Here is a 14,610-nt window from a genome sequence, read left to right as displayed (position 1 = left end):
TGGTAAACACAAATATTGCTTGCTTGTTTATTTCGTCTGTTTACAAGTTGTTGTCTTTTTGTAGGTTCAGGCATACTTGATTTGTTATTACCGAATTACTGCTATTATTGTTCACTTCAACTCATTGATCGGTACAGGAAGCTTATTGTCACAAATTACAATCTATTAGGAGAATCCGAGGAATATACGGATAAATGGGGTATTTTTGTGTTCGATATTTGGAAAAGAATAGATTTATGCAGCAGTTTCGTTCCGCCGATCTAATTGTGTTTTACATTTTCTCACATTCTCATGGTTTCACATTTAATATAGGCTGTTAGGATAAAATTTAACCGAGTTTCAATCAAATTAAAATATATACGAATGTCCAAATTCGGTGATATCTTGAAAAATAGAGCTAATCTGCAGGAACCAGGGTTGTAATGACTCGAGTAACGACTTTCTTATGACCCGACTTGACTCGAGTCATTTTCTCAAAACAAAGAATTGACTCGACTCGAGTCAATCTGTCTATTGACTCGAGTCATTGCGCATAACTTGAACCAAGTCATATAAGACCGGGACTCATACCGCCATTAGTATATTGTAAATGCGAACCATTCAATATCACCAAACAGAGTTTAACAAGACGTTAACTCGAGAAAGATCAGTCAACACAATGACTTGGACTCGGACCCGAGTCATAATACCATGACTCTGACTAAACGCCCTGCTCATTGACTTGGAATCGAACTTGACTCGTTGGTGATTTTAAAATGACTCGACTTGACTCGAGTCAAAACTATAAAAGTGAGATTGACCCCTGACTCGGAGCCTTGTGACTTGTTTACAACCCTGGCAGAAACCAATGCCATTTTCGAGCTCACCGTCCATGATTTACCATAAAATCGTTCTCACCTACCATAATGAATTTTCGTTTTTGTCCAGTGTAATAGATGTATACTCGATATATTTCCAAGTATAGGCCTTATCCGAAAGGGATCTTCTATAAGTGCAGCAACTCATCATCATGAGGTCGCTAATCCTTTCATCCAACGAAATAGTTAGAATCCAACTAGACACAATTGACATAGTGCCGTTAGAGACATGTGCGAACTAAAACAACTTTTGACAGTAACATCCTTGTTGTTGTCACGAATAGAAGGTTGTTTATCTGAATCTACTGCTTCAACTGAACAACAGAACCATGGAGGAAAAGCATGACCGATGATGAATGATGGTTCGACCGAGGGAAATCCCACGTTTGTATTTCCACTTATTCCCGCCATCTAGTGACGTGTGTACAATGTACTGTACATGGTAGTGGAAGTGGGACTTTTTTCAAATCAATTAATTGTTAACAATTTCATAATTTCGATACACCACGAAACTGCGATATTGAAAGATATTGAAAGATAGAGAGTTGTCGAAAAGACTTAAGGTAATCTTCGAAATCAGGACCCACCTGTCCTGCTCGATGCTAAAAGGAGGCAAAAATACGATAAGTTCCTCAATTTTTATAGGCCTTTACATTTTTGCTGGGACTATGAGACAGACAAAAACGAGAATTTCCACCCTCTTCATAATTTTTGAAACCAATCCGTGGGGCGTGACTGGAAGTGGTCATGGTCTGATCAGCAACGGAGGGCCATGTCTGGTTCGTATCGAACTTCGAACAGAAATGCACGACGCACGTGATCAATTGGCGCCAACCTATGGAAGAAAGATCAGTGTTAAATCGATAGCAATCATTCAGGACAAGGTCGCACTTACTTCATGACCCTGGACCAACTTAGTTTAATTATTCAACAAAATTTGTTTTATTCTGCACTTATTAATATTATTGGATCAGTCGCTATAAGCCCGCCTGCACAACTTGACTTTCTGAAACGCTAACGAGCGAGATAGTGTAATGTAGGCTTACCATACGTCCTCTTTTAAGAGGATTTGTCCTCTTTTTTGACTTTTTTGAAAGTGTCCTCGGAGGACGCCCTTTTGTCCTTTTTTTTCGAGATTTTGTCCTATTTTTTGAAAATTGAGGTCAGATTTAGAGCAAATTGCGAGTGATATGCCGTAAATAGCACAGAAGTGACGCTTCGGAGGGTATTTCGGAGCGAAAAACTCTATATTGCGCGAGAGATGACTTTTTTTTTTTTTTAGTCATCCACCTAGCAATGCGGAGAAAAAAACGGTATTTTGGGCTCCGAGCGCGAAGTGATGACCTTTCTTTTTAGTCAACCGGTCACAAAGTGGGAAAAATTCACCGGTTTTTGAGAATTCTTCTCCGGCTTTGCAAGTCTCAAATTTCTGAAAAAGTGTCCTCTTTTTACATTTCCAAAATATGGTAAGCCTAGTGCAGTGGTTCTCAATCGGTGTGCCGCGGCACACTAGTGTGCCATTTGCGTCTCGCAAGTGTGCCGCGAGCAATTTCCCCGAAATTTTGAAATTATGCGCAAAATAATTCTAATCTTCAGCAAACGATCAATAATCTAAATCGAGCATGATGTGCTGTTTGTACATTTGGCAAATCAAGATTGGTGTTATGCACTCAATCTATATCTCCCGCGAATTCGCTTTACCCGGCATATCGCGTGCCTTGAAGGCTGAATTCAGTTTTGCACAATTCGTTGTCTGATCGCAGAGAAGAGCAGACATGACGGTACCTAATGCAGTTTCCCAATCCTCATTGTCTCTCCAATCACCAGCGAGAAATGAATTCCTTTGGAAGTAGTGTTCGTGTTTATAAATTCGAAGTACAAACATAGCAATCCACATTACGATTGTTAGGTAGCGTGCCGTCATTTCCGTTAAAATGTAGGCTTGTAGCACAACGTTGTATTACGGAGACGAATATGAGAATTGGGTAGTAAGGTTGATCAAATTTTATCAGCTAACAAACTTTCTCGCCGCTGAGGCTATTATCTTACTCGTTTATTATCAAAACGTCATAAGTTTTCACGAGATCGCAACAAGCCAGTTATATGGTGGCGGAGGTACTAGCTAAAAATTTGAAGCCTCACAATGAAGCGGAGAAAGTTATTTCCCCGCCTTGCACTGTAATTGTAAAAAAAATGTTGGGGACCAAAGCTGCAGATGACTTGAAAACGATTTCAATGTCATATGATGCGATTCCTAGACATAGGCTAATCGCAACATGTCCAGAGATATTATAGCATATTTGGTAAATATCTTTGACTCCCTAAATAAGACTAATTTCAGTATGCAAGGCAAGAATAAAATCTTTTCCCTTCAACAGACAAAATTAGAGCATTGCAAGAGAAATTAAAAGTGTGTTCAGTACGAGCAGAAGCAGGATCTCGTATCAAGTTCTCCCATTTCTCCGAAACTAATAACAAGGACATCGCGACATGAGTTGTTCAGAATCTCACATTTTTGCATGAAAATATAAACACTTATTTTCAAACACTATAATCACAGAAAACTATACATGGGTAAGAAACCCATTTTTACCTCAAGAAACCAACTTTACGTTAAATCTCAAAGAGGAGGAGGAGCTGATTGACACACCATAATAACGGAACTCAACGTTATGGTACAGTGAGATGGCTCTCGATGACAGTTGAATTAAATTCCAGAAGGAATTTCCTTGCATTCGAGAAAGGGCTGTTGTAATTTTACTTCAATTTTCCACGCCGTATTTGTGCGAGGCCGGATTTCCGTTCTGGCCAACATAAAAACCAAAAAGTGACAGGTTACTTGCTGTTGAAGACGAGATAGGAGTAGCATTATCAAATGTGCGTCCAGGCAGTAAATTAAATGCACTAGAAATGAAACACAAAATTCGTACTGACCTTGTTTGTGATGAAATTCAATAGATTGTTTTGTTTTCGCTAAAACTGTTCAATTTAATAGAGAAACATTTTGTATTGACTGCAGAGGTGGTCACATTAGTCAGCGTTACAACTGAATTGAGTGCTGCTAAGTATTCTGGTAGTTTGCAGTTGCCAAAAGCCAGAAAAGTTCAGAACCACTGTGTTGGTGTGCCGCGAACTATTTTTCATTTCCAAAGGGTGCCGCAAGGTCCGAAAGGTTGAGAACCACTGGCCTAGTGTAATGGTGATGCGTCCATCTTCTTGATCGGTTAGTTGTGGGTTCGATCCCCGGTCATACCAAAGACTTGAAAATTGGTATCCGCAGCTATCCTGCTAGGCGCTCAGCAATCACGGATAGAATGGAAGAGAATAAAACGGAGTCACAGACTAGGTGACCTCACGGTCGTATCGCAACTCCGTAGTCCAAGTATCTTGATGGTGCAGGCGAAAAAGAATATCATCTCTCTCTCTCTCTCTCTCTCTCTCTCTCTACCGCTACGGATCTTCGACTTCTAAACTATCCCGGGAATTCCCTAAAGCGAGACTTAATGTTTGCCGCAACATATGGGATATCGTAATCATCAATGGCCTGTCGTTGTTGATCGTTCGGAATATTCTTCACTTGCTACTTTAAACGCTAAGAAGTATTTATTAATCGTTTCCCAGTTCATAAAAAATTCATAGGGGGCCATAAAATAATGTAGTTTAGGGGACGTCAACCTTTTCTATGTAGCCTACAACTATACAGTCTGCCAAATGTCATCAACTCGCGTGACTCGACGCTCGGAAGGCCAATACCTATATTTGACTGTGATTCAGTGGCTTGTGGCTCTGCGCCACGGGCGGAAGGCTGCTTTGAGATGGCAAAATGTGAGGTGATGACCTTTTTTAGTCATTGTGACAAGATTTGAAGATTTGAAACAATTTGAAAATTTGTGCTGCATTTTTAACGAAAGCCATGAGCGGAAGCATATGCTCCTACACCACTGCTGTAATATTAAAGAATATTAAAGTTACAACACTATGGGTATTTCGTCTATTAGTACTGATATATACTTGAAAATGCGACCGCAAACTGTTACAAGTGATATTAACTTGTGAATCCACTGAATCGGAACCTTGTGACTTGGTTACAAATCTGGATATTATTAATCAATGTGGTTGATTACCTTTAGTTTATCACTATGCTATATGTCTATCTCTGTATTCGACTGCTCATGACTCAACATTAGTTGATATCTAATTATGTTTATTTTCTTAACAGCACAAATCTTTATTAGCCTATAGATCCTTTACGGGTGATTGGTGATCATGGTGCAGGTTGTTTGTCAAGACGTCGAGAAACGTGCAGTGAAGATGATGGAGGAATTATATCGAATGAAACAAGATGAAGATCATTGTGATTTCATAGTTCAAGTCGGGAATGATATCTATCCCGCCCACAAAAATATGTTGTCGGCTGGCTCTGATTATTTCAGAGCTATGCTGAAGCATGACACGAAAGAAAGTCGTGAAGGAAGGATCGTTTTTAAAGATGTAGATTCCGATTGTATGAAAAATTGCATCGATTTCATATATTCAAGTAAAGTTGAGATTCCTGACGGGAAAAACATTGAACTTCTTCATGTCGCAATCATTCTGCAGCTGGAAGACGTAAAGCATGCAATATCTGATATTTTGGCGGAATCAATCACTGTTGACAACTACTTCTCTACAAGAAATATTGCTGATATTTACGGGCTGGTCGATGTTGCTTTGCGATGCCGCATGTTTTTACAAGAAAATATCATGGAAATTGCAAACCAAGCTGGATTTGGAAGTGTTGAAAAAGGTGATGTTTCAAGTTCTTTGAAGGCCGCAAATCGGAAGTTATTGGAAGAAGAAAAACTCGAGTTATCGCTCAAGTGGATCGAGACATGTGAAAAGAAGAAGGAATATTTGCACGAATTTCTCGAATTGATCGAGTGTGATGGAATCTCTCCTGCCTTTTTACAAAAACTTCTCGAAACTTACCCCGTTATCAGAAATGACTCGAACTTGTACAAGTTGATTACCGGACATCTTCCAGAATCGTCAGCTGAACTAATCAAAAGAAAAAAATTAATAGTTATTTTTGATGATGAAGAAAATTCTATTCTATCCCTTAATCCGATAACTGAGAAAATAACCAAGTTTCACAACGCAAAGATTACCGAAGAAGATCGTTTCTCCGTAATTTCTTATCAGCGGTATATTTATATTTTATGCGATAATCAATCAGTTCATCGACTCGATATTGGAAGAAAAAATGCGAAATGGCAAAGGATGGAAGATATGATTTGTGACCACGGTGGGCTACCTAGATCCGTGTTATTTTGCGGATCCATATTTCTCATTGGAGGAAGCGAAGAATTAGTAACGAATGATGTGGAAAGATTTGACCCCTCCGTAAATCGATGGTTTCCGCTGCGAAACTCGCCTACGGCAATTTGTAATGCAAGTCTTGTGTCGTTGAATGATTCTGTGTATTGTATCGGAGGTGAAACACGGGATGGTTTTCAAATTTCTTCGTTCTACAGATTTACTCCATCCTCATCAGAGTGGATTATCCTTGAATCAATGAGATATCCTGTTAGTGGATGTGGTGCGGTTGCTATAGATCAAAAAATTTTTGTGACCGGTGGGTGGAGGGGAGACGATACTATCAATAATGTAGAATGTTACGATGTTACTTCAGCTCAATGGACTTCATTGTCATCTATGAATTTTGAGCATGGACGCAATGCCGCTTATCACATCGGCAATTGGATTTTTGTACTGGATACGTTTGTCGTTGAACGGGATGTCATTGAGAAATACGATTTAGTGAACAAAATATGGTGTAGCATCAAAATGGAAGAAGATCAATCTTTCAGTAGCTACGGATCGGCAATAGTCAAGATATAGATCAGTGTATCAACTAGAATTTCTTCAAGTTTCCGGGACCACTACCTCGCATATCGGTCTTACCTTCCGACACATGCCACCTCTTTTTGTCGCCTGTCCTTTTATACTACCTTATCTTCTTTTACTTTGCATTCAATGTGCATGCCTCCTTTCTACATCGCCTAGGCCAGATGGTTGTCTGATTTCATAGATTACTCCAAGTCGTTATGACACCTTCCTATCTTTTCATTGTATCACAGTCTTGAGGTGTATTGAAATGTTTAAATTGTAATACTAAATTGAATGAAACTGGTTTTTCAATGAAATGCAGCCTCACTGCCGGGACATCAGATATTATGACTGTTATATACATGTATTTACTTTGGTATCCTCTGACTCTCATTCGTATACGACTAGTAATTACTGCCAAACATCATTTCCTCGTGTGCCTCGACTTTGTATTTATACCACGTGCTGTTTACAAATTTGGACTGCTAGATAATTATAGTTTTCTATTTAGACTAAATTAGAGCGAAATGCCGGTAATCTATTTCTAAATCGTCACATCTTTCTTTGCACTTATGCTAATCTAATTTCTGGTTTTCCAGTAAACGCTATAGGAAAACTGTATAGTGCAAAATGAGTCAAGCTCGCTCTACTGACATTTGCTATTCTCATGCTTATTAGAGCGATCTGATTTGATTTTAACCGAAATTGATTCGATGTCCAAGTTTTCTTGAATTCATTAATGCTAATATAAAAGAAAGTGTGTGGCTATAATTCATATCTCGATCTAATTTGGAAAAAAAAACTTCATAGCTGAAATTCTAATTTTTCTAGTTGTCCAAGTCTGATTCTGTAATGTACTCACCTTCGTTTATATGCTCGTTGGATAGTGACGAATATAGACATTGGAAATTCTGACTCTTCTACCAAGACCTAGAACTTAACACCTAAGCAATCCAGGCGGCTTTTGAACTGGTAATTCTGTGTCGTATTATTACAAATTAATTGGAGAAGTGTGTTAGCGTTGTCCAAAAATTTTACTACTCGTTATTCGACGAAATTATTAGGCAAGCTAGCACGCCAAATTTGGCATACTACAAACCTTTTGCCCCTTCAAGCATATCCCGCCGGCCATCCGACAGTCAACGAGCATGTCCACATTCAAGTCGAAATAAAAGCTATAACTACTGAATGAATACGGTCTATCCTCAAGATTACCGGATCACGACTGACCTATCGATCTCGCTTTCCATGACATGCCGCCCTATTTCTTGTCGCTTTCTTTTATTCTATACTATCTTCTTTACTTCTATTCAGTGTGCATGCCTCCTCTTTACATCGCCTAGGCCAAGGGTGTCTGATTCCATAGACAACTCCAAGTCGCTTTGACATCTTCCTATCTTTTCATTGTATCGCATTTTTGTGGTGTATTGAACTGATACAAATTGCTAATAAACCAATGATGATGACTAAAATGTATATATATATAGATATAAATCCAGGACAATAGAGATTTCGGACTGCAAAAATCAATCACTGTGTGTTCAGAGCATTCCAGAACAACTTATTCGATATAACGTAGCCGAGTCTTGTCAAAATTGGTCACTCGTAATGAACTCATTCAGTAGTCGCTGACAGTTATTGTCAATTTGTTTCATGTGATATGAATATAAATTAACACGGTGTTGCTGGAAAATGTCACTGAAGCTTGAGACAGAGTCGTGTAACATGAGTTGGTCCTTCATTCCAAGTCAGGTCAAAGGTAGAGTGAGACGCCCGGAAATGATCCACTCCGGAGTTTTCAACCTAAACCGAAGATACACTCAAACAGTATATCCAGAACAGTGTTAATGAAGAAATGCAATCCTTACCCGAGGGTGAAGCTACAACATGATGTATTCCCCTGAAGTAGCTGTGAAAAATGTACAACACATTGATGAGATGGTTCGACATGATTTTGAGCCAACTCAATATTTATCGTAGTTTCTCTTGAATGTTGAAACCAAATAAGTAGGATGAAAAAATCAAACAGAATAGAATGTATGTTTTTGCCACCGACACATGATATACACACACACAATCTGTACATATGCATACCATGAGTCAGTGATGTGTATATGCCGCTGGACAAGGAATGTGCAGATATACCCCTGTAAGGCTTTCGAAGTCTTGCACCACCCCTGCATGCTATCCAGGTAATGTTGAGCGCCAAGTGGGGGAGTCATGAATAGCAGTTGCAGTGTTACCAATAAGGTCATTGGCATGACCTGGCCAGGGATCGATCTACCAATCAAGCAGCCGGACGTTCCACCATTACGCTATCTTGTCTGACAGTTGTAGCAACTGGCAGATACGATCATTAATGAAGTACTTCTCCTTTTTCATAGTACTCAATTACTACGGTACAAATGTTTGGAAAAAATCTCTTGTTAAAGAAGTCAACAAGGTATCCATTAAATTTGAAAGGCGGCTTGGTAAGATGCGGGTAAAAGTGTAGGGTGGAGTGCTTATTTTTTATACCCGAATTTATTGGAAACCATAGAGCAATATTCATGGCATTATTTCTTTGTAAGCTTAGAAATGAGTAGGCCTACATGCCGGATGTAGGCGTACGTTGGGTGAATATATTGAGTGTGCAGATGGAAACGAGCGCAAAACGTTACAAGAGATAGCATGGGATTTGAATTGACTAATTTGACACTGAAATTTTCAATGTTTTGGACAGAATGTTTGCTATATATTAAAGGGGCACTGCACTCTAAAAATGATGTGGTCTCAGATTGAAGGGCAAAACGAAAGAAAAATTTTGGCAGCAGCCGTTTTCTTCAGAACGCCACCGTAATGGAGCTGTAATGAATTGAAATTTCCATAGTTGCAGCACGCTCCAGCAGTCACGCAGAGATCGAACTTTCCATAGTTGTCAGCCGATGTTATGAAGGATATATGTCGTACACGCCAAGGTGGTTTAGATACCGCGTTCAACGGAAGATGTCCAGTCAGGAGATTTATGTCAAAATCGGGCCTAGTGTATTCTATTTCCTTCATAACATCGGCTGACAACTATATATAGTTCGATCTCTGCGTGACTGCTGGAGCGTGCTGCAACTATGGAAATTTCAATTCATTACAGCTCCATTACGGTGGCGTTCTGAAGAAAACGGCTGCTGTCAAAATTTTTCTTTCGTTTTGCCCTTCAATTTGAGACCACATCATTTTTAGAGTACAGTGCCCCTTTAATACTTTGTTGCGCCGATAGCAGACGATATATATAAACGTAAGACCTTGATAGCTTTCACACCCTATTTAACGTCCACTTGTATGAATATAACTTTATTAGTTACACATGCTTTCGGAGCCTGATGAAGGAGCAGAGCTCCGAAAGCTCGTGTAACTAATAAAGTTATATTCATACAAGTGGACGATAAATAGGGTGTGAAAGCTATCACGGTCTTACGTTTGCTATATATTAGTTACTCTGTTGCGGACTCTGGATATGTTACAGTGCTTCATAGTGGCTCACCTGCAGCTGCAGTCATCATGATTCCTGAAAGTCCTGATATTGAGATCTTGTCTTTCAGCAGGAGACAAAGCCTGAAAGAAAATCTCATATCACACCAGAGTTGGATCAATTACATTATTTCAGTTCAATTACAATTACAATTACTTTCATGCATGTTTCAATTACATTACAATTACAATTACTCCATTCTAAAAATATCAAATTACAATTACAATTACTCCATGCATGCTTCAATTACATTACAATTACAATTACAATTGCTGCTGTTGAACATGCAATTGAATAATCATAAATTCAACCGTGCTCCTTGACAACTGTAGCATCGTAATTAACAACAATTCAAGTCTAGTTCAGATTGTGTAGTAATAAATGCGTTTATGTGCATACATAGTATGCTATGTAAGATGTCAATGTGACGTAATATAAGCGTGTTTTGTATGCTTGGTAATTATGGCTCACGTAATTGGAAATGTAAAATGTTATTTACCTAATTTCCTATGGGTTAGGATTAGGGATAGGGTGCAGTATGTCGTTGAAAAAAGTATTATAATATGTGCACGTGTTGGATTTGCGCATATAGTATATAATTAAAGAAATAATATTATTTTTATCGAGGGACGTAGGAATTAGGATGAGGAGTAAAACCAAAACTGTGCTTTGTCAGATAAGACGTTATATAATATCCAGTGGTCTGGTTAGTTAGCCAGCCGAAGTAACGATGCAGCATCGTGACCTGAGATCGTATTGTAGATTGCCAACCCACGGATAGATGCGCAAGATGTGAGTCACGGATGAATGAAACCGACAAACGTAGACTGCAGAGCCGTCTAAAAGCAGCAAACTTTGTAGTCCTAGAGCTGGCGATCCAAGCGTCCAAATTTGATGCATCTGGTCTTTATCGTAAGCTATTGATGCACTAGTTCCGAAAATACAAATTAAAATCTCGTCAGGGCAATTTAACTGCTCTAAAATAGCCTTTCAAGGCCGACTGTTCTGAAAGGTGAGAGCGCCGCAGCAGCATGACCACAACAATGACCTATTACGCCCAGCGATTGTTCAGAACAATGCCGATTCCCAGACTTTCACGACTATTTTGGGATGGTACCATTGCCTGGAAATATACTTTTATTGCGGAATCAGTGCGACACTAGCTTTCGATTAGGACCATACATATCAAATTTCGACGCTTGGATCGCCAGCTATGGGACTATCAATTCTGCTGCTTTTAGCCGGCTCAGCAGTTCGCTGCTCGGCGTATTCAATCGTGAGTCACGTGTTGCGAATCCATCCGTTGGTTAGTAATCTAATAATTGTATACAATGGCAGTCGAGGCCAGCATAGCGGTGAAAATAAAAAAACTTCGCCCGCAAGGGCGCAGTCAAGGGCTTCCGCGAATGGATCCACCAAATTCCTTGTCGACATTGAAAGAGAATGCATAATAAGTCAATTATTTTATGATGTGCTTGTCAGGTCTCAATAGCAATTTAATGTAATTGAAATTGTAATTGACCAAAATTTTTGTCAAATTACAATTACACAAAATAAAAATGCTTCAATTACAATTACATTACAATTACATTGAAAAAATGTAATTAATTACAATACATTACATTACAAATTACAATTGATCCAACTCTGTATCACACCGCTAAAAAATAGAATTCACTTCTTCACTCAACTTCTTAAATGTGACTTGGACAAAAAAAAAACGAAATTTAGCAGTTGTTCCACCTTGAACACAAAAATGTTACGAATACTCTCATTTCGTGAAGAAAATTGGGGGTATTTCACTTTGATTTACTTATTCTGTATTTATGATGTGATGTCACAGAGATGTACTCGTGTGCATCGGTAAACATCTGTTGGATAAACCGATTTTTGCGAATAATTATCGAGACGACAGATGTGGTGTCGTCAGGAGGGGCCGTTCACACTGCCATTTGTGTGCCTTGGAGTTGACCTTTATCAAAATACACTTGGAACCAAAACTCAACAAAAGGAGTTCGTGTACCACCTACAAATAGTACATTGAACGCTCACTCATTCGAAATTTCATGCTGGTGACGTCCTATTTTGTGATACGATTGTTGATATACCATGTTCTTTCCAATTCTCGACTAGTTGCTGACGATTACCCCTGACGAGTGTCAGCCGAAAATAACCGGGTTCATTTCAGTATTCAATTGTACAATGCTGAAAGCGTCATAACCATGTTAGCTGGAAATGCGCTCCGATTAAATTATATATCGATTTTGTAAATATACCGTGGTTTAAGTACACAACGCACAGTAAAAAACTTTCTGTTTTGAACTGCATGGGCCTTGAGGTCGGGCTATCGCAACAGCAATGAAATGAAAATCCACCACGGTAACGGGCCGTAATTTACATTGTGTGAAATTTCCCGAATCGAGCGACAAACGTTAGGATGTTGGATCGCATAAAACAACACATCCCCATGGTTATAAGATCGGTATCACAGCTGCTCGATTTGGAAACTTTCACACAGTGTCTCAAAACTACTTTCTACTATACCAAATCCAAGTTTCAAAAGTAAGTAGTTTTGTATAGCAATTTTTAAGTACCGGCATTAAAAATATGACCATTTGAGTATGTCGTTCAAGTTTGTGCTCCTTTTTCAGGAAATCGAAAATATCCTCTGATGATGCCTACATGTCCTCCTTTTTGTGAATCTGTCCTACTTTGTAGATTCGGCAGCCAGGCTAACGAACGGGCACAACTAAAAAACTCAATAAATGACGAAAAATCTGGGATGCTGATGTTGCTGACCTCATCCGCTTCCGAGTTGATAATTGTTACGTGCATAGAAGGTCGATGTCAATCGTATTTGTGCCTCGCAAAATATGCAGCCGGATAAAACTCATCTTGAATGACAATTGGGGAAGCTTCCTTGCTGGAAACTTGTAGCTTGATTGAACATGATGAAAAAGAAATCCTTGCCTGTGATGACAAAGAATACATCAATTTGGAAACAATCCAAATTCTAACTTTGCAGTCACCCAATGCATTGAGACTTCTTCTTACATATAGTATTAATCTAGTTAAAGATGGTGGCACAAAAAGGCAAATACTCGAAAACAGAATTATTGATTGGGTGTAAACAGAAAATAAGAATTTATTGATCTTTAAGCCAAAGGTACGTCCGTCAGACAGACATCATGTGTTTGACAGATACCAACTGATCAGTTGATATTGTAGTGCGAATATCGTTTATGATTCAGGCTGTGATGACATCATTTAAATCAGTGCTTTCCAACCTATTGCAGTTCTCGACCCTCTTTTACTTTTACTACCCACTTTTACTATGGTTCATTGTGCGAACCGTCATGAGATATGACGGAAATATCATTTGATTTGATGTATTACAACAAATTTTAATTATTTCTACCATAATACGTCATGTGATACTGGAATTCTTCATACAGCCAGATTTTGTTAAAATATAAGATTTTTCATGTAAAAATTTGTCAGTTTTCAAGTCAAAAACGTTTATCGGGCCAAACTACTTTGTAAGGACATACACTCCCAACCAGAAATGAAGATAAGTGGTGCAATCTTAACATTGTGTGCGAAAACACCAAATTTGCATAGGCCTATTGTGAGGTCAAAAGTTATTTTAGGTAAAAAAGTGTCAAAAATTTTGATTTTTTAGGTCAAAATCTTTCGTTTTCAGGTCAAAAAATCACCCTACATATTATGGATGAGTCGAGACCGAATTTATGAGTGATTTGCACCTAACTGCACATAGAGGACGAATCTAAAACACATTCATGAACCGCTTTTTCCAAGTACAGCACTGAATGTAGGAGTTCTAATCTAAAATCACAATTGTGATCAGAACCAAGTCATTTGAGTTTTGATTTTTTGGATGTTTACCAACCGAAACGTTTCAAAATACGTTGGTCCTGAGGATGGGCTATTACACCAACAATAAAATATTTCTCAATAATTCTATTGCAATTTCCGAGATGGATGACTTTGTTCTGAACTCTCCTATTTCTACGACTACTTACGGTTATTGACACACGTGGGATGCAACCTTCATTGTTCGAACTTTGACATCTTCCTCGTCTTTCAGGAGAGACACCTGGAAATAAGAGATTGTAAATAAATGTGTCATAAAAATGAATGCCTCGGATAAATGGGTTCTGATCTAGAAATTCACTGATTATTTTCATAAAACTACATTCTGAATCCTCATTATTGATTGTCAATGGCGTAAGGCTGTCATTCGCCTGAATCGAAAATTGTCAGATATTAATGTATGTGCCAATATGAACCAATTTTAATGTTTCAAAACAAATTATTGCGTAGACCAGTTGGTAGACAGGTAAATTTCTGCATATACGG

The 14,610-nt window shown here is 38.6% G+C and overlaps 1 protein-coding gene across 1 annotated transcript; it reads left to right on the top strand.

The window, feature by feature from the left end:
• Window positions 1-4,680: 4,680 nt before the first annotated feature.
• Window positions 4,681-7,906, top strand: LOC145442542 (kelch-like protein 23). Its single transcript, XM_080320487.1, has one exon. It carries the CDS (start codon window positions 5,124-5,126, stop codon window positions 6,735-6,737), a length of 1,614 nt encoding a protein of 537 aa, XP_080176613.1. The 5' UTR covers window positions 4,681-5,123; the 3' UTR covers window positions 6,738-7,906.
• The last annotated feature ends 6,704 nt before the right edge of the window (window positions 7,907-14,610 follow it).

This window comes from Botryllus schlosseri, chromosome 1 (genome assembly GCF_051294905.1).
Source record: "Botryllus schlosseri isolate E-star chromosome 1, Bs_hap1, whole genome shotgun sequence".
Classification (NCBI taxonomy): domain Eukaryota; kingdom Metazoa; phylum Chordata; class Ascidiacea; order Stolidobranchia; family Styelidae; genus Botryllus; species Botryllus schlosseri.
Note: the sequence above shows the minus strand (reverse complement) of the source record. Positions and strands in the feature narration are given on the sequence as shown.

Bases quoted from the DNA above. Each gene is read 5' to 3' on its own strand.
- LOC145442542 (XM_080320487.1), top strand. From the start codon at position 5,124: ATGGTGCAGGTTGTTTGTCAAGACGTCGAGAAACGTGCAGTGAAGATG.